This window comes from Drosophila takahashii, chromosome 2R (genome assembly GCF_030179915.1).
Source record: "Drosophila takahashii strain IR98-3 E-12201 chromosome 2R, DtakHiC1v2, whole genome shotgun sequence".
Classification (NCBI taxonomy): Eukaryota; Metazoa; Arthropoda; class Insecta; order Diptera; family Drosophilidae; genus Drosophila; species Drosophila takahashii.
Window position 1 is genome coordinate 25,051,483 of NC_091679.1, and position 20,584 is coordinate 25,072,066.

The 20,584-nt window shown below is 39.6% G+C and overlaps 3 protein-coding genes across 4 annotated transcripts; 1 reads left to right on the top strand and 2 right to left on the bottom strand.

The window, feature by feature from the left end:
- The first annotated feature begins 1,238 nt into the window (after nucleotides 1–1,238).
- LOC108066841 (myrosinase 1-like) lies at nucleotides 1,239–6,158 on the top strand. Its single transcript, XM_017155531.3, has 5 exons — nucleotides 1,239–1,353; nucleotides 1,598–1,694; nucleotides 2,463–2,664; nucleotides 3,839–4,732; nucleotides 5,628–6,158. Exons 2-5 carry the CDS (start codon nucleotides 1,654–1,656, stop codon nucleotides 6,120–6,122), a joined length of 1,632 nt encoding a protein of 543 aa, XP_017011020.2. The 5' UTR covers nucleotides 1,239–1,353; nucleotides 1,598–1,653; the 3' UTR covers nucleotides 6,123–6,158.
- Nucleotides 6,159–6,520: 362 nt separating this feature from the next.
- Sln (monocarboxylic acid transporter silnoon) lies at nucleotides 6,521–19,337 on the bottom strand. The gene is made up of 6 exons (XM_017155551.3): nucleotides 18,585–19,337; nucleotides 11,407–12,385; nucleotides 9,121–9,573; nucleotides 8,458–9,060; nucleotides 7,535–7,661; nucleotides 6,521–7,473 (listed from the first exon to the last, which is right to left on the bottom strand). Exons 1-6 carry the CDS (start codon nucleotides 18,615–18,617, stop codon nucleotides 7,092–7,094), a joined length of 2,577 nt encoding a protein of 858 aa, XP_017011040.1. The 5' UTR covers nucleotides 18,618–19,337; the 3' UTR covers nucleotides 6,521–7,091.
- Nucleotides 19,338–19,759: 422 nt separating this feature from the next.
- LOC108066815 (uncharacterized) lies at nucleotides 19,760–20,384 on the bottom strand. 2 transcript variants are annotated; one of them, XM_070213035.1, is made up of 2 exons: nucleotides 20,090–20,384; nucleotides 19,760–20,029 (listed from the first exon to the last, which is right to left on the bottom strand). In XM_070213035.1, exons 1-2 carry the CDS (start codon nucleotides 20,303–20,305, stop codon nucleotides 19,835–19,837), a joined length of 411 nt encoding a protein of 136 aa, XP_070069136.1. In that variant the 5' UTR covers nucleotides 20,306–20,384; the 3' UTR covers nucleotides 19,760–19,834. The 2 variants fall into 2 exon arrangements, with proteins under 2 accessions (XP_070069136.1, XP_017010988.3); XM_017155499.3 differs by having other exon boundaries at nucleotides 19,766–20,032; nucleotides 20,090–20,372.
- Nucleotides 20,385–20,584: the final 200 nt, after the last annotated feature.

The following is a 20,584-nucleotide window of genomic DNA, read 5'->3' on the forward strand; positions in this document are numbered from 1 at the left end:
GTCTAGCTTTTAAAGTCAGCTTACACTAGAATGGAGTTCCTTAACAGGGACTTTATCTGTTCGAGAAATGTTTACCGACATTGTAAGGAGTTTTCCATAATTATTAGAAAGAGAACTGTATTTGGGTTTTGTTTATGGTATTTTTTAAAACCAATATTTTTGCATATTTTAATATTAACGACTTATAATATGGACAGAAGTTAAGTTATTACATTCCAAACATATAGTATCCTTTTCTCATCTGCATGTTAAATTTAAGGCAAGGTTTAAACCTTAAAAAAGGTATGAAAAATCAGATTTTAAAGCCTACTTTTAATAACACATGCGGACGAAAAAACGCACCTTAGTATAAAGCAACAAATGATCAACTCAACGTCATCCAATGCTGGAACGTGTTTCTTTAAATAAATTCGGTTCCGTTTTAAGTTTTGAACTCCTCTGAACAAGCCAGACTTTATATCTGTAACTGAAAGCGAAACCAAGTGTTTGATTTCTCCCACACCTTCTTTTTTACTCTCTGCGGGAACGTAAATCTCATTTCATTCTTCCGGGAGAATTTGTTGCTGCTTTTAATTGCACTTGTTTAAACATTTTTTTCGCTCTGCAGTTACTTTAAACTTAATAAAATTTTGAAAATGAATATAGTACTCGTACATTTGTATTTCTAAGTAGCTTGTAATTTCCTTTATAAAATATGATTCAAAATTTATGATACATTCGCCTTCGTGTCACCGAAGATTCCATTACGCTGAATATAAATTAGTAATTCAAATACGTTTGTATGTTTACTTTAAAACAGGAAATCTATAATCGAACCAGTAGTAATAAAACCCATAATTCCGTAAACTTAACCTTTGTGCGAATTTTACGTCTCACTTAAAAAATTTATTATCGCATAATTTTGGCTGTGTCGGTTGTGATAGATTTCAACAATTTTTTTTAAAGCAATGCATTAACGCTACTATTTCCCTTAATTTAGATAGGTTTTAATTTAAGTTTGCCGCCCAAAAATATTCAAGAACCTTTCCATTCCTCTCTCTCAATCATGCATCGTAATCGGTCAAGGGAAAATCTCAAAATCAAACAAACCCGTGTCACAAACAAAAGAGATAATAATAACATCGGCACCTGCTCGTGATCTCCGCTGAAAATGTGAGAGGGAGAGGGAGCGAGAACTCGTCTGTGACTCTATACTAAAAACCTGCCAATCGCTTTATAACGTTGGGGCATAAAAGCGCCGGAGTTCACTCGCAAACGTTTCGGGGTCGCCTTGACACGCTCGCGAATCGTAACGCTGCTCAGTAAAAAAAAGCGGTCACAAATCGCGAAAAGTTCCAAAATTTCCGTAAAAGTGTAAGGCAAAAATTTTCGTGTGACATAAAATGGTTTCGCGTTTAAGGATACATATAGAACAAAATTTTAAAAAGGTTTCGACGAAAAAAGCTTGTACCTACATTTGACTAAATAAATATACTTTCTAAATTATTCTCATTGAACTTTCTAAAGTTTTGGTATCCAATCCCTTTAGCTTTTGCGATACCTTTCGATTGTATCACTGTTAATAATCGGTCCACTACATCAGATTTTCTTTTCTTAGTGTATATATTTCGTCACTACGTGTCCTGCCGTCCACAGTGATCCTAAAAAGACAACATGTTCAAATTTATACTGCCCGTATTATTGCTGATTGCATCGTAAGTGCTAGTTTAGAATTTAACAAATCGGAATATTTAAGAAAAAAGTTATATCAATACTCGACATATTTTTAAACAAAATTAAATTGGAAACGTTCGTTTTTAATTTTTAGGCCCAGCCAAATTCCCACGCAAATACTATGAGTTGCATTATATTAAGGTTGAGATGACACATCAAATTTTTATTGTGACAATTTATCTTTTGTGAGAGTTTAAAGAAGTGCCATCGAGACAAGAATTAGCGGTAGAACAGCCAAACATATTTGATTCTATCTCGCACTCGATTCAAGTCCCATTAACGAACAATTTCCTACAATAAATTGACGTTGAAAATTTAATGTGTCATCTCAGCATAAAGATTTTATCAAAGCAATTGCCCGAACAATAGATTAAATCTTAATTTAATAAACAAATTGTATTATTACTTACTAAGTTATAAATTGTTTTAAATATAAATATATACAATTATTTTTAGAAATTTCAATTTGCCAAAACAAATAAATATAACAGAACATATACAGAGAACAAAACAATTATCAGTATTAAAATTCAAATTTGTGTTTAATCTGGACTGACCTTAACCGGCCATTCGCTAATTGATATATAAATAATGCACAAAATTTAAATTTAAACCAAAATTGTCGAAACATTCGTCAATTTTGAATGTCACTTGCTTCTGCAGTGGACGTGGGTGAAGACCAACGGGGGGCGAGTTTTAAAAAAGACTTAGCAGTATCTCTCGATTAACAAATTACCATATCTTTATAGATGTCTAGACAGTGCGGCGAGCCAAACCCGTCGATTCCCCGACGACTTTCGCTGGGGAGTTGGTTCATCTTCCTATCAAATCGAGGGAGGTTGGAACGCGGATGGTAAGGGGGAGTCGATCTGGGACTTTCTTACACACAATTATCCCGAGAAAATAGCCGATAAGTTAAACGGTGATATCTCGGCGGACAGCTATCATCAGGTAAGCCTATATTCTACTTACGTCGCTATTGGACAATGGGCAAATCGATAATAGAAGTATTCAGAATCAAAAGTTATGCATGTAGTTCAAGATCTTCAGACTGGAAAATATTTAAGTAATTTGCAAGTGATGCACTCTGATGGCTTTTACTTACACAGCTTTTGACGCTGTTCAAAATCTATAGATTGTGCTCACAAAACTATTAGCAAAGAGTCGCATAAATCAAGAGGAGCAGGCATATTGGCATGGGGACACCTGTTTCTGATAATAAACCTGTCTTCATCTGAGATATTCACCCGATTAATGGCTCTTGATCAGTGCTGAATTAATGATCTTTCAACATTAAGCAGTCTTGAAGGGCACCTCAACGAAGAAATGGAACCATATGTACATTTTTAAAAGATAGTAGCAAAGTATTTTACAGCAATCTGGTTAGAACTGATAAAGATTTTTACTAATTTGTAAATGTGATTTTTGTTTATTAAGCACTTTTCCAATTTTTAAAGATACTGATATGATAGAGTTATCTTTTCTTATCAGCCTATAACTGAGCACACTTTTAATATAAGTCTTAAACTTTGTAGTAAAATCTTGAGCTCTAAATTAGGGGAAATAGGAAAAATAATAAATCTATTTAGGGAAATTAAGGACAATTTTTTTAAAGCTTTTTAAACTGATGATGATTCTTTTCTTTTGTTTCTTCGAGTCTTTGGCACTTTGTGTTTTGGCAACTCAGTTTCTATTTGTTACCTTGTAATTGGTAAAAAGTCTTTAAAAATTGAATAGAAGTGAATAGAATAGAGTGCATTTTATATCGAGAACAAATTCGAAATACTTTAAAAGGGTTAGCCAGCCGAGCACGCGATCGACGGACACGCTTATCGCGATGAAGTTGATATAAGAGCTCTGACTTTGAAGTTAATTAGCTGTTACGTCTGCGTGACCCGACAATCGGTTTAGCTTTAATTTTGAGTGTCTTGACACAATGCCGTTCAGTAATTAAAATCCTCGAATTGCTAGTTAATCATACAACAATTCATACAAAATGGATAAAAAAGTGATTTTCTATCTCAAACGTATTGTATCCCTAATGCCCTAATGTACAATTTACATAGGTATCCTATTTTACTAAATGAAGCATCTTACAATTGTCTAATAATCCTTAACCCTTTAGTGGAAACGAGATGTTCAAATGGTGAAGGAACTGCATGCGGGCACGTACCGCTTCTCCTTGTCCTGGACCCGAATAATGCCCGGTGGATATAAGAATAACGTCAGCACGGCGGGCATTGAATACTACTCAAACCTGATCGACGAGCTGCTCCGGTACAATATTACTCCGATGGTGACGATCTACCATTGGGACATGCCGCAAAGGCTTCAGGAGCTGGGCGGCTGGACCAATCCGGAGATTATACCCGTGTTCAAGGATTACGCTCGCTTGGTGCTGGAAATGTTCGGTGATCGGGTAAAGACCTGGACCACGATCAACGAGCCCTTGCATGTGTGTGAGTGTGGCTATGGGCTGGATTATATGGCACCGTCTTATAACTACCCCGGCATTCCCTCCTATCTGTGTGGTCACAACGTGCTGAAAGCCCACGCTGAGGTGGTGCACATGTATCGGGAACTCTTCCAGTCGCAGCAAGGTGGACGCATTGGCATTACCATGGATACATCCTGGATGGAGCCCAAGGATGTCACCTCCACCGAGGATCGCGAGGCCTCCGAGCGAGCCTTGCAGTTCTATTTGGGCTGGTTTGCACACCCCATCTTCTCCAAGGAAGGCAACTATCCCAAGGTGATGATCGAGAGGATCAGGAATCTGAGCAAGGAGCAGGGCTTTGGTGATCGCTCCAGATTGCCCGAATTCACCGCGGAGGAGATTCAGCGCATCCGTGGCACCGCCGATTTCTTTGGAATAAATTCGTACACCACCAAACTGGTCTATTCGAATGGACACAACAATACCGGCAAGTTCCCGGTTCCTTCGTTCAATCACGATATGGGAGCGGTGGAGACCCAGAAGGGCGTCGACTGGCCCAGTTCGGGGTCTAGTTGGCTTAAGGTGAGTTTAAGAAGTCATAATCAGTCTTAGGTCTTCTATGTTATGTAATGTCTAGACAAACCAACATAAACTTCCTGCAGCAAAGATAAATTTGTATACCCTTGCAGAGGGTATTATAATTTCAGTCAGATGTTTGCCACGCAGTGAAGGAGACGTTTCCGACCACATAAAGTATATATTTTCTTGATCAGCATCAATAGCCGAGTCCATCCAGCTATGTCTGTCTGTCCGTCTGTCCTTCTGTCCGTCTGTCCGTTTCTATGCGAACTAGTCCCTCAGTTTTAAAGCTATCGCGATGAAACTTTCCCAAAAATCTTCTTTCTATTGCAGGTAGTACATATGTCGGAACGACACCGGATCGGACCACTATATCTTATGGCTCCCATAGGAATTATCAAAAAAATAGTAGAAAAACCATTGTAACTTTGTAGAAAGAAGGCGTTTTGATTTTTGCTTGTAAAAACAACATTTTAAATAGGCATATCTGCAAGGGTATATAAACTTCGGCTGGTCGAAGTTAAGTTCCTTTCTTGTTTGAACTAAATCCTTAATACTCTATGATTTTATGAATTTTTTGTAAAGTATTCTGCCTAGAATATAATGCTAATAAAGGCGTTAAGGTGTAATTCATTTTTATGACCTTTAAATGTTTTGTAGATCATAAAATAATTATATTAAGGGCTGTATCCTCGTCCACCTGTTAAATTTAAAGGATACTTTAAACTCTGATTTCCCATACGATTTTTAAGCTTTAACCCTGCTTTAAAATTTAATGTTTAAATTTATCAAACGGACGAGAAAACGGCTCTAAGAAGATATAAAAATCATCCTTCCTTCTTTGCCCACAATTTAACAGTATAACCATATTTCCGTCATCTTCTGTCTATTTTTGCAGGTCTATCCCAGGGGAATGTACAACCTGTTGATGTGGATTCACCGAGAGTACAACCCACCCAGGATATTGGTCACGGAGAATGGCGTCAGCGATCGTGGTGGTCTGGAGGACTACGCTCGTGTGGATTACTATAACCTATATCTCTCAGCGGTGCTGGATGCCATCGAGGACGGTGTGAATGTCAAGGGCTATATGGCCTGGAGTCTGATGGACAGCTATGAGTGGAAGGTTGGCTTTTCCGAGAAGTTTGGCCTCTATCACGTGGACTTCAATTCGCCGAATCGCACAAGAACCCCCAAGGTTTCGGCGCTAGTCATGGCCCAGATCTATAAGACCAACACCATCGATTGGAGCTACAGACCCAAGCTCAATGAGGAACAGCTGGTGGCCTTGGCCCAGTTGTCGACCGAGAATCAACAGCCCAAAACAAGTGGTGCTAGTGGAGCTGTGAGTTGGAGTCTCACGGGTCTTCTTCTCCTGGCTCTCCTTAGATAAGAGAAAACGCGTTAGGAAGAGCCTTGCTATATCCTACTATATAATATAATAATATATACATAATATAAATAAAAGAAAGAAGAACACAAATTTGTTCTTCTAAATCTCCAAAAGTTGTTGACTTTCTTTGGCAAACGTAAGATGATCAACCGTTTCCTTATTCTGTATTCGTCGAGGAAATATAAATATTCTTGATCAGGATCACAAGCCCAGTCGATTTAGTTTAAAGGACGTATTGACTAAGGAGTATAACAATTATTTTGCCTTTCACAGAGTGTTCCACGTTGAACGTTAGCTTAAACCATTGGGTATGAAATAAACTGTGGTTTAAGTAGTGAAAAATATATGTTGATGAATAAGGTATTCCGTTTAATCCCAAAAACTCGTTTTCCTTTCTGATTTTGGTGTTTATTTGGTATTTCTCTGTTTGGGTAAATGTCTCACAACAACTAGTTTAAGTCTAGGATAATGCGATGCTCTGAAGTCAAACCTCCGATCTGCCTATAGCCTCTCTGCTTTTCCTGCGCCACGTTGAGTCCAATCTGATATGGGCATGCGAACCTAGTCTATAGTCGGCCTATATAACATCTAATCGGGCATGGATCGTAACTATCATATTATAAAGTTTTATACGGGTATTTGTAGTTCATGTCTTTTTAACTCAGTTCTTTTTGCGCAACTTTTGGTGCTCAGTTGTTTGTTGGTTGTTTGGTTTCTTCGTTTGAATATCATCTCACACATCCTTTTGCTGTTGCTCAACCGAGGGATAACAAGCGATTGGATGCGAGTGGGCATGGATTGGTTAAGATAGGGATGAGAACTTTCGGATAGTATTAATAGTAACTGGTAGAATCAGCAATATCGGTGAGGCATTCGAACTCTGAAACTCAGGAACTCAACTAGTATTTGATCGCTACTAAAACACGATTAACTTATGGGGGCAACCAGCTAATTAGTAACCACCTATTCCTAGGCCTCCTCGCAGTCCTCCTCCTCGCGCTGGACAAACAGCCGGTGGTTGCGAGCCTCCAGGACAGACCACACGACCATCGGAGTGCAGCCGAGCACCATGCAGGATCCCATGCAGTAAAAACAGATTTCGTAGTCCCCGGAGAGATCCCGCATCAGTCCCGCCAGCGGGGGCACCGAGATGGCTCCGATGCTCTGGAACATCCTCACCAGCCCATAGCTCGAGCTGATCCTGTCCGTCCCGAACAGGTCGGCCAGGAGCACGGGCATCAGGACATACCAGCTGCCCAGGCACAATCCGTAGACAGCAGCCGACAGACCCACCAGAACCAGGGTCTTGGCGAAGGGAATCGTGAGCACGGCACATCCGGCGCCCAAAATGCTGTCATTGTAAGGAAAACATTTTAGTCTGGATCGGCAACTTGCTGGTTTTATCTACTCACCACAAGGTGTAGGTCTTCTTGCGATCGAACAGCTGCAGGTCACTCAGCCAGCCGAGGCCCAGGCGCCCAATTAGATCCAAAACCGCGCTGACCGCCACCAGGTATCCCGCCTCGCTTTTGTTGTAACCTACAGTGATTGAATGTAGAATTTATAAATTATATCTTTTGAAGAACCATATTTAATAACAAGAGAGAACGCTAAAGTTAAGAGCTTCGACTATCAGATACCCGTTACTCAGCTGAAGGGAGTGCGAGGGAGATGAATGGATCGCGCCATCTAGCGGCTGTTTAAATTTTTGATGGCTCCATCTAGCGGCAGATTCAATTTTTGTTCATAACTTTTTAACAAATGGTCCGATTTAAAAAATTTCTTCTACGTTTTGATAGGTATTGTTAAACACAAAAACACATTTATAGTTTTCCTAAATCTTTAAAGGTCAAGACGGACTTTTGCACTAATACAACATACTTTTTTACTTCTCGAGTAACGGGTATAAAAATGTGTATTAAAAAGGTAGATATTTCCCTTGTATATATAATTTATTTAAAAGAATACCTATTTAAAGAGATAATGTCCTTATCAAAAAAGGAAACTTTATACGGAACACTAAGGTGAATCATTAGTATTTGTACTTAACCGAAGTACTAAAAAATATTTTATAAAAGTATGAAACATTTTTCTATTATGCAAAAAAAAAAAGACTCGTCATTTTGAGTCACCTCTTCGATAAATTTTTAGATAGTTTTAAGCACTTCCTAATGAATCAATATATAAATTGTGACGCGTTCAAGTAATTTGGATGAGACTTTTTCAAAAAAACCAATACTAGTCATATAAATCGACAAAAATTTTAGACAAAAGACTGTTTTTTAAATAAATAGAATGAATAAATGTTATAGTAAATCCTCAAAAAAGGACTTACCTATCGATATAACGTGGGCGGGCAGGTAGTACAGCATGTAAGGACAGCCGACGGACATCAGGGTGACGGAGAGGCACATCAGGATGAAGCTCGGGTCCTGCAGCAGACTAATGTCCAGGTACATCTCGATGCGCTCGCAGCAAGTGCGTGGTCCCTGCTCCTCGTCGTCCTCGTCATCCTCGTCGGCGGCTCCGTGGCAATCGCCATCGATGGACTCCACCAGCTGGGAGTCGAGGATGCCGTGCTCCGCCTGCTCCGACGGCTGCTGCTTGAGATCGCTGAGGTTGCTCACCGGGGTGGGTATCTCCATGCTCTTACTCAACCCACGACTGACCACACTGGGCGGCGAGAGGGGCTTCTCCAAATGGGCCTGGATCTTCGAGATCACCTCGTCGTTGGAGAAGACATTGCGACGACGGCGACTTCCCCGATTCGAGTCCGTTCCGGAGTGCTTGCGGTACACCCAAGTGGAATCCGTGCTGAGATCCTCCACGGAGTGCAGCAGTCCGGAGCTGCGCACCTTCTTCATGGGCTTGATGAAGGTGGTCTCGCCAATAATGTCCTTCACCTCGTCGTCGCTCTCCTGAGCGGATTTGTCCTGGGCTAAGGGTTTAGTCTTGGAGTTATATACATTATAGATATTATATATATTGAGCTACCCACCTGGCTGCTTGCTGGCATAGTAGTTAAGGTGGTTCTTCGACTCCTCCAGGAACAGGTGCTCGATGAACTTGTCGCTCAGCTCGTGGCCGGCACCCACCTCGCAGGTGTCCAGGTAGGTGGAGGTGGTCAGGATGCCCGTGGTGCTCGGATTGATGTCCTCGTTGAGCGGCTTCGCCGTCTCCTCCTGCCCCTGCCCCGAATCCTGATCCGTGTAGGCACTGATCGGCCGGTACAGGGTGGCCGAGACGCACACGTGCAGCATGCAGCCGCCCAGGATGAGAATGGTGCCGTGGAAGCCACAGTTCTCCGCCAGGTGCTTTATCAGCACGGGCAGGATGAAGCTGCCGGCTGCGGTGCCCGACACGCAGATTCCATTGGCCAGCGCACGGTGCTTATCGAAGTACTGGGACACTATCACGATGCCCGGCGTTGTGGAGAGTCCTCCACCAATTCCTGGGGTGAATTCAATGAAAATTAAAATTTTAAATTACACTAGTCGGCATAATTATTTTGACAGATTTGAATGTTAACTGTACTCACATTTTGAACTTTTAATATAAACTTTTGGCACCTATAGAAAGAGCACTTCAATTCCGTTTAAATGACACAAAAATTTTCTTAACCCATTAAGACTCTTTAAAAAGTGAGCAAATTTTGTGAAAGTCAAATTTTCAACTTTTTTCCAGGGGCTTAAATGGAACGATCCACAGTGGGGCGAAAAAGCCAAAAGTCTGCCTTAAATCAGCGGTGCCCTATAGCAAATATCTTTTGATGGGGCATTCTTAAAGGCAATTAAATATGTAAAAAAACATAATTAGGTAAACTTTTTTGGTAAAATTTTTTTGTTGTAAAAAATTTTTAAGAAAAAAAATATAAATAAATTAGTTATAGGCTTCTAAGTTTCCCAATATTTTTTTTTAATTTAACTTGATTTTTGAAAAAAAAAATTATTCAAATCGGTCAACTATAACTTATAGCTGCCATATAAACGCTTATTACAAAGGGGAATGTCTCGGTTCTATTTCAATATTGGTTCATATAAATTGGGATTAAGGCATTATTTATCATTTTAGTTCTATCTTATATCTCTAGCTTATATCTTATAGATGTCATAGAATCAATCAAGGAAATATAGCATATTTTCAAAAAAAAACTTGGAAGAAACCGGTATTTATTTTATATCTGTATTTTTAGTAAAATAACATAATTTAAAATTTTAAACCCAAATTTGTTTATTAATTTATCATTATCTTCATCAATACCTTCACATAAGTAAAATATCTTCATGATGTTAAGGCGCGCGGATAACCAGGGCTGACGGTTTTTCAAATTATGAACATTTCTTGCTAACTTAAACTGCGGTTTTCTCAGAAGAGGCCCAAAAGGGCAGGCTAATTTTTTCAGAAAATGTAGTTAAATATCTAAACTTTAAAAAAAAAAGAATTAAACGGGGATCTAGGGTGTAACACTACTTTACGTCTAAAAATATCAAAAAAATCCAATTTTTTTTGGACCCCTTTTAAAAAATTAAAAAAAATAGTAATTATGTATCTAAAATTTTTATTGTTTTTTTAATATTTTAAGAATTGGTTGCTCTTAAAATTTCAATCGTTACATATACAACTTAGGCCCTTGGGCGCTTTCAGAAAAATTTCAAAGATGTGTAAAAATACCTTTTTTTCTAATTGGCTAAAATTATGTTTCGAAAAATCCACTTTATAAATCTGTAGTGGGAAAACCATTCATCACAGATCACTCTTTCCTTTTGATTTGTATAGAGAATTCAATTGTTTTTAAAGTTGCATTGCAACATTTTGAAAAATCTTTAAAAAAAAAACCCATTTTGGCAGGCTTTTTGTTCTAGGCGCCCCACAGTGCGATCTCAGTAAAATTTTGTATGAAAAGGTTGAAAAAGTGGCTAAAATTGTCATTTTAGCTATTTTCTAAAAATCATAAAAAATACAAGGAAAAATAGTTTGAAAATTTTTTTTTGCTGTTATTATTAATTTTGATTGGGGAAAAACTTTGCATCAAAACATTTTCTTTCTTAAGGCCCAGGAAAAAAGTTGAAAATTTGACCTTCACAATAAATTGTCTAACGTTTCAAAAAGTGCTTAATGGGTTAAGAACATTGTTGTGTCATTTAAACGGAATTGAAGTGCTCTTTCTATAGGTGCCAAAATGTTTCTATTATAAGTAAGTTCAAAATATGAGAAGATTTAACTTTAAAATTTGTCAAAATAATTATGCCGACCAGTGTCCTTAGTTGCCACCTTCAATTGTTACCTGTTAGTATGCCGAAGGTGAAGAGCAGGTGCACCAGACTGGTGGCAAAGTAGCTGAGGATCATGCCCATGGCGCAGAAGATGCCGCCGACGAAGACGACCGCCCGGCAGGAGAAGCGCTGGCACAGGGCACTCGACAGGGGGGCCAGGACCAGGCAAAGAGCGGAAAGGATCGCAGGAATCCAGGAGGCCACCGTGGCCGTGGAGCTGGGAAACGTCTCCATGATCTCCACGTACAGCACGCCGTACGACTTGACCAGTCCGGCCACCCAGAATTGCACGGAGAAGGCCCCGAAGACGATAAACCAGCCGTAGCCGCCGTCCGGTGGCTCCACATTGCCACCACCGCTCTCTGTCGTCGTGGTCGACGAGTCCCGGTCCTTAGCCACCTGCCTGCTCCGCTTGGGAACGACCATTTTGTCCCGCTCCCGCTCCTTGGCCCTGCGGACGCACCTGCTCCGGGCCGTATTCAAACCGGATCCCGAACCGGAACCAGACTTCCGGCTGCTGCGAAGCTCGTGCGATTTGGCGATCAGCGGACGCGCCGTGATGCTGGACACGGTCAGCAGGTTCTCGTTGTCGTCCTCCTCCAGCTCGGAGATGTGGTGCTCCAGCAGGCTGGCGTGCAGGGTCCTCGGGCAGCATTGCGTGTCCAGGCTGAGGGTGGCGGGTCGTCGCATTGGCGAGGCGTTCGGTGAGCTGCATCCGGAGCGGAAGGCGGCGGGCAGGCCCAGTGACTCCAGGTGCTTGGAGCCCAGCTCGGTGGGCACAACGATGTCGGGCAGTGGGGCCGGTGGTGCCGATACCACCGAGAACAGGGACCCGCACTCGAGACCCACTCCGCCGGCTGACCCGACCACGCAACCCCCTCCGCCGGAGCCCTCGGCCGGATTCGTGTCGAGAAGGCGCCCTCCCGACTCGTACTGGACTCCACCAGCTGGGTCCGGTTCACTCGCGCAGTAAACCGATCCCCGGGAACCCTGTGAATTGAATAAAATTTTTGAATGCTTTTTTAATGGGTTTTAAAATTAATTTATCCCATTAATTTTTAAAATCGCATATTAAATAATTTAATTTATTTGCGTGAATATCTTCTTAAGCAAAAGAAAATTGTATGTATTTATTCAGAAAATACGTTCAGTATTACACAGGAAAAAAATTCTATATGAAACAGGGTTATTTCTAGCATATTTCATATCAATAAGAAACCGATATGATTAATGACAAATTTATGATTTAACCATATCAACTTGAATTTTATCATTTAATAAAACTTATAAAAATACTGTTTTAAAATACCATGTAGTATTTTCGTAACAAATATTGTAAGATATTGATCTTAAGGGTCAGATGACACATTCAATTTTTAACCTCAATTTATTGTAGCAATTTTTCTTTAATGGGACCTTAAGCGAGCGCAAGAAAGAATAAAATATTTTTTTCTGCTCTACCACTTACACCAATAATAAAGGCGCGATATTATATTATTCCTGACTTGCTAGCACTTCTTTAAACTCACTCAAATGAAAAATTGTCACAATAAATTGACGATAATAATTGAATGTGTCATCTGAGCCTTACTCATATCAAAACGATATGAATAACTTGATCTTTAAAAAATATTATATTAATCTGCAATTTTTTTCCTGTGTTTGTGTATTTTAAGTTAATGCAAATTCGATTTATTTACCAAATTCCTTTTTTAATTGAGATGTTAAAGATATTTATTTATTTACATTCATCAAACCCGACATTCGTAATACAAAGTTTCCCCTTGCATGACCTTTTCGTTAACAATCCACAAATTGGCAAAGTTTATTTGCCAAAATATTTATCAAGCACTGGTTATTTAGAGTTAATGCTGCAAATTTGCATGCATCAAAAATTCCGCCTCCATTCCGTACCATTAAAAAATGGGTTAACTTGTCGTGAATCCCGTTGGGCTGTTGACAAATCGACTGGAGGCGGGTCAAGGAAGCAACAACTTAGCCCAATTTGCATTGCTAAACGAAATGCGAGGAGCGCACGCGATCTCCCGACTTATAGACGATGTCGCTGCAGCGCCCTAATATATGCAATACGTTTTGTTTAATTGAGTTAACATCCAGTTTTCCCCTCTTCCCGCTCCTTTGAGGTCTAATTGCCCACGGACCGAACGGATTTTCTTGCTCGCCTTTATTGTTATATGTACTTTGTTAAATCGATGCCGGGCTGCAGGTGCATGCTGTGCCTTTTGGGTTGGCATGACGTCTGGGAATTTTCCATTTCCACTTCCATTTGTCTGCGGGATCCGCTCTCACTTCCTCCAACCAAACAGCAATTTTCCGACGACTCAGGGTCAAGAGCAAGGTGGGGACGGTCTCGCCTGCGGTTGCTTTTTATACCCTTGCAGAGGGTATTATGATTTCAGTCAGAAGTTTGCAACGCAGTGAAGGAGACGTTTCCGACCCCATAAAGTATATATATTCTTGATCAGCATCACAAGACGAGTCGATCTAGCCATGTCCGTCTGTCCGTCTGTCCGTCTGTCCGTCCGTCTGTCCGTCTGTCCGTCTGTCCGTCTGTCCGTCTGTCCGTCTGTCTGTTTCTACGCAAACTAGTCTCTCAGTTTTTGAGCTATCGGGACAAAACTTTCGCAAAAGTCTTCTTTCTATTGCAGGTAGTATATATGTCGGAGCCGACCGGATCGGACAACTATATCTTATAGCTCCCATAGGAACAATCGGAAAAAAAAACTTTAAAAAATTCTAGCTTCGTTGTTTTTTGAAATATTACCTTCTACTTTTGGGGATGTTATTTTTTAAATATTTCTGAATTTCGAATTAAATATTTAAAAAATCTGACTAATATATCATATAGCTGCCTTAGGAACAATCGGAAAATTAATGGAAAAGTAATAGGAAATAAATTCTAGCTTCTTTGGTTTTTATTGTATTATCTTCTACTCTAGGACATGACTCTTTTTAAATATTTCCGAATTTCAATTTTAAGTTGATCAAAATCGGACGACTATATCATATAGCTGCCATAGGAACGATCGAAAAATTAATGAGAAATGTTAGAAAATTGAACATTTTTGCGATTTGTTAATTAATAGGAATGATCTGCACGGGTATATAAGCTTCGGCTGGCCGAAGCTAGCTTCCTTTCTTGTTCGAAACATAATTTTAGCCAATTAGAAAAAAAGGTATTTTTACACATCTTTGAAATTTTTCTGAAAGCGCCCAAGGGCCTAAGTTGTATATGTAACGATTGAAATTTTAAGAGCAACCAATTCTTAAAATATTAAAAAAACAATAAAAATTTTAGATACATAATTACTATTTTTTTTAATTTTTTAAAAGGGGTCCAAAAAAATTTGGATTTTTTGGATATTTTTGGACGTAAAGTAGTGTTACACCCTAGATCCCCGTTTAATTCTTTTTTATACCCTTGCAGAGGGTATTATGATTTCAGTCAGAAGTTTGCAACGCAGTGAAGGAGACGTTTCCGACCCCATAAAGTATATATATTCTTGATCAGCATCACTAGACGAGTCGATCTAGCCATGTCCGTCTGTCCGTCTGTCCGTCTGTCCGTCTGTCCGTCTGTCCGTCTGTCCGTCTGACCGTCTGTCCGTCTGTCCGTCTGTCCGTCTGTCTGTTTCTACGCAAACTAGTCTCTCAGTTTTTGAGCTATCGGGATGAAACTTTCCCAAAAGTCTTCTTTCTATTGCAGGTAGTATATATGTCGGAGCCGACCGGATCGGACAACTATATCTTATAGCTCCCATAGGAACAATCGGAAAAAAAAACTTTAAAAAATTCTAACTTCGGTGTTTTTTGAAATATTACCTTCTACTTTTGGGGATGTTATTTTTTTAATATTTCTGAATTTCGAATTAATTATTTAAAAAATCGGACTACTATATCATATAGCTGCCATAGGAACGATCGGAAAATTAATGGAAAAGTAATAGGAAATAAATTCTAGCTTCTTTGGTTTTTATTGTATTATCTTCTACTCTAGAATATGACTCTTTTTAAATATTTCCGAATTTCAATTTTAATTTTATCGAAATCGGACGACTATATCATATAGCTGCCATAGGAACGATCGGAAAATTAATGGAAAAGTAATAGGAAATAAATTCTAGCTTCTTTGGATTTTATTGTATTATCTTCTACTCTAGGATATGACTCTTTTTAAATATTTCCGAATTTCAATTTTAATTTAATCAAAATCGGACGACTATATCATATAGCTGCCATAGGAACGATCGGAAAATTAATGGAAAAGTAATAGGAAATAAATTCTAGCTTCTTTGGTTTTTATTGTATTATCTTCTACTCTAGGATATGACTCTTTTTAAATAATTCCGAATTTCAATTTTAATTTGATCAAAATCGGACGACTATATCATATAGCTGTCATAGGAACGATCGGAAAATTAATGATAAATATTAGAAAATTGAACATTTTTGCGATTTGTTAATTAATAGGAATGATCTGCAAGGGTATATAAGCTTCGGCTGGCCGAAGCTAGCTTCCTTTCTTGTTTGCTTTTAGGTTCTGTCTTTGTTGCCGGAAATTGAAGGGTGGTTCGATTGGCGGCAAATGGGAGGAGTGGGTATTTGCTCCAATCCAAGGCTGATGCAACGTTCGAATCCAAGGCTAATGCCAGGAAATACCCGTGCTGATAAGGCCGAATGGAATGAAGCCAAACTTTGCTAAGCCCTCGAAGAAAAGGCCGAAATTGGAAAGCAGTCAAATGCAGGATTAGGTATGTTGATCCTAGGTATTATCCAGCATACAGCTGGGCCAATAGATGGAATGTGTATCCTTGAATAGCCTTTTACCTTTTTAATTTTAATTTTTAAACCTAATCCTTAACCTTTCTTGGGTTTAAGCTTCTTCTTTTTCTGATACTGAAACACTTTCCTTATTAGTTTGCATTACCTGCACCTAAAATGTATGTATTTATATCGCAATCTTCAATAATTCACATTAACTAATTTCCTAATAGCTTTTCATTATCTGGCTCTTCGTTATCCGGCTCACACCTTTTTCCTCGTATTTGCACTGACGTATACGTAATTTGATATACCGTTAAGCAAGAGACATCAAGTATGCGACGCGTGAGCCCATTGAATAGAGGGATTGGGGCCCATCGCTGAGTAAACTCATTTGCTATAAACACCGTTGACGTTCCATATCCACGTCCTCTTTTTCAATCCCTAATCTTCCGTTAAAACCCTTGGAACTACCTTGGAAAATACACATTAAACAAAATTCTATAACAATAATTTCTAATTTTTTTTTGTATTAGCTTTAAATTGTTAAATGCCTGGTAAATATATTAGGTACTTAGGTGTTCAAATGCATTTGTATTTTTGGTATTAATAAATCAGTAAATCACTTGTTAATATGCATTTTAAGATTCTGAAGGGCCAAAAAAAAAATATATATTTTATTCTTTATTTTAATAAATAGATTAATTTCCTGACTGATTTTTCCCAGTGCATGTAACATGGCGTGTGTCGAATTTCGTGAACGTGCCGCTAATGAACTGCCTGCTATATTGATGGCGGAAAATAACCATGGAGAATGGCAAATAATAGGCATGCAATATTCAAAGGCGAATGCATCGTGTAGCGGGACATCTGACAGCGCTAATGAGCGGTGGCCAACTTGGCATTTGGCATTTGGCAACTCCCCCGCAAGAGCATGAGTCACAGCATCCCAGTCCTGTGACCTTGTCGAATGTCAGAGACCAAGTTGGCCTGCTATTGTAGCACAGCCTGGGCGCCAGGACCGCCTCCTGCTGTCAGCTGGGATCCGGCTTAAGTTGTCAGGAAGCTTTCGCTGGAATCGCTGTTTGTTTTCAATTTCCCAACATTTCAAGGCCTTGGCTTAATGAAACGGAAGAATGAACCCCCGGGCCAAGTTAGTGGCTCGTGTGTGAGCCTGAACGATAAGCGGTCAAGGTGAAGGGGGTGGCCTTATGTTGGCTAGCTGGAACCTACGCACCACTGACAACTTGTTGAACAAAGGATATATGCCAGTAGCTGCCAGCTCTAATGATTAGGGCCTTTGGGCATTTGGATAGTGATACTTGTAATTATAAATTAGTATTTATATTTACATTTTGTAACAAATGTTGCAAGTCTTTATATAATTTGGAAACTTAATATTATTTATTAAATACTTTGGAATAACTTTATCAGAAAATTTAAAAAATGTATAATGACAATCTACGAAAAAAAATTAAAATATCCTATAAAAAGTTTTTTTTTTTAAAACCTATTTAAATAATCACACTATGTCACATTACAAATTTATTTTTGAATTCGTTACTAGTTCCCAAGATAAACTGCGTTTTACAAAAGCCAGACAGAATAATTTTACTTTGTTTATGGCTATTATCTCTATCTTAAAATAAAAATCTTAAAATATTCTGAATATGAGTTTTGAAAGGTAAAGAGTGTCACTTTTAAAATACTTAAACAGCCTGAGATACCCCTGAATAGTTGGCCAATTTCAGCATTTTTCAAAATTTGTGTTCCTTCTTCTAAGAATCCTTGCGTCGGAGATCTTTTTGAAAAACGCAGCTTAACTTGGGAATTCGTAACGAATTTAAAAATATAACATCTATCAAGGTAAATTAATTAATTTTTTAACACAGTGTTATTATCTATATCACCGCTTAAAAATTACTGCTTTGAAATGTCAAGGGTATAACCCTTTTAATCTTAAATAACCGCAGAACAGTCAACTCTGATTTTTCCTACTACTGTCAATTGCACGTCAGTTTTTTATGAAGTCCCATTTGAACATTAAATAGACAGTACCCACAGTTTTGAATGAAATGCATTTGAATGTAGCCCCTTCAAACTGTATTCCTCCAGCAGTCAGGGCCACGCATTGTTTACTTCCTTGTCCCCATTTAGATAGTGATTATGATGGATGCGCTTAGTGACGTTGACCCATTCTCGTATCGCTTACAATGTTTACGTACTCGTAGGGCAGCCTCTCCTGCACTGCGCATGCTCACCACAGGAACTCAAACTCCAGCTACCTCAATAAAATTGCCATTGGCCCACTCCCCAGAATCCGATTACCCCGAAGGGGAAGGGGCGTTTCTTGACCTTCCCAAAAGGATAAGGATATGGGTATGGGTATTGGACTTGGACCACTCACCTGTAAATGCCAGTCACGCTGTAGGGACGACATTGCCGTCCTTTACTGAACGTGAAACGCCTTTGATGTTTCTCTTGTTGCTCGCGCTGTTGTTGTTGTTGCTTGGGGCGTTGCTGTTGTGCACCCAAATGCATTGGGTTGCCTCTGCTTTGGGTCCTTAAAATCCTGAAGAGCTGACGAACGCGGGCCTTCACCGGTTGGCCCAATTTGGATACTCTGCTACTACGACTTCTGCTTCCCCGGCTCCTTTGGCACAGAATCCTTTGCGGGTTCGTTTTGATAGGGCTTATATTGTTTTCGTTTGCGATTTTGATTCACTTCTCCCTTTTGGGGGCTTCCTTGAGGAACTTGTATGGGTTTTCCTTAGGGGCGATATCCCTGCTGTTCTGGCGTCATGATGCTTTAATAGGACAGACAGTTTCCCGTTCACTCTTGTTTATGCAGCAGCTGTTTCCGTTTCCGCTTCCTTGTCGCCCCTTCCGTTTCCTTTTCCAGCACAAGCGCACTCTCTCACGAGCATGCAGTTTTTGGAACAAATCGATATGGGGCCAGATTCCAGCTGAAGTCCTTTGTATTCACTTTACCCAATCCTACGCTCGAAATGGATATTTCAAATCGGTTGAATGAGTCCAAGTTACGCCTTAAATTTTCCTGAAGCTGGCCAACACTTTCTTTGAGTGGGAAAAACCCTTTGCAAAACCCTTTTTCCGTGAGGATTCTTCGTTAGTTGCCCCTTTTGGCGGATGCGACTGTTATGCTGCTGCTCAAGCTCACGACTGAACTGAAGATTTTCATGTTCTCTGAAGGTCCGTGGCGAACCCAACTCATTTGTGTGGTGAGCTAGGTCGAGGTGGGTTTTTGTTTGGTAGAAAGGAAAAACCAGAGAAGGAGGTCCTTCCATTCTACCCGGTTGTCCGTCATCCGTTTTGTTTTGCTAGGCTCTTTTGGCCGCTTGTTGCCTTCAAAGCCCCCCTCCCGAAGCCACCTACCACAATATCGGGCAACAGCTGATGAATGAATTGTTATTGCGTGCACTCGAAATTAGGGAATCACATGGTTTTTCCCCTGAAACAGAGTCCATTCATCAGGTTGACCTGCAGTTATATAGAATTAAATTAAATTTACTTAAAAGATAGAAATCAAAGTAGGTTTTCTAGGTACTTATTTTGAATACGGCAGACTTTATTAACACTAGAATTTTGTAAAATAAATCAAGTACCCCACACTTAGAATTTCTATACTTTGTAGCTCTAAAAGGCTGCATCTCTGTTGTTTTGTTCTATTGTTTTGGTCGTGTGCAAGGAAATGCCAAGGAATACAAAACTGATGGCCACGGAAGTGAAGACGGCAGCCGGGAGGTTCTTGAACAACCACTGCAGGATCATCGTGTACACGGCAATGGCCATTAGGAGCATGCACATGTAGGGATAAACCAGCCACTTAATCTGCTAAGGAATCAAAGGAACCTGGTTAAACATTATAAATCAAGTTTTCAGGGGTTATACCTTCCAAACTCCGATAATAAGCAGAAGCGAGGCCAATGCATAGGTGGCCGATCCAGTGGTCCATACAATTTTTACCGCCTGCGAAACTCCCGCCATGCTGGTCATGAAAAGGTAGCCGGCCACTACACCAGACACAAAGGATATGCAGGCCATTACCGAGACTACCGCCCGGTACGTCGGCACAAGTCTTCTATATGTGAAATCCTGTTCGCTCATCTGGAATCTGTACTATAGTATATTATACCTCATTCATGTTTTATGTATTTTAATTTAAAATTTTTAAATCAGTAAACGGGCTGTCATGCTGAGTTTTGAATTTTAAATGGTTATTGGGGATGGTTGGGTATCTTTCATGAATCGTTCTTTGGACTTTCTTTAGTAAATAAACTTTTATTAACACTTTGACATAACCTTTCCTTACATTTCTGTGACTTTCAAGTATTGAGCGCGCTAATATCGGTAATTATCGATTTTTCTGATTTGATGAAGATATCG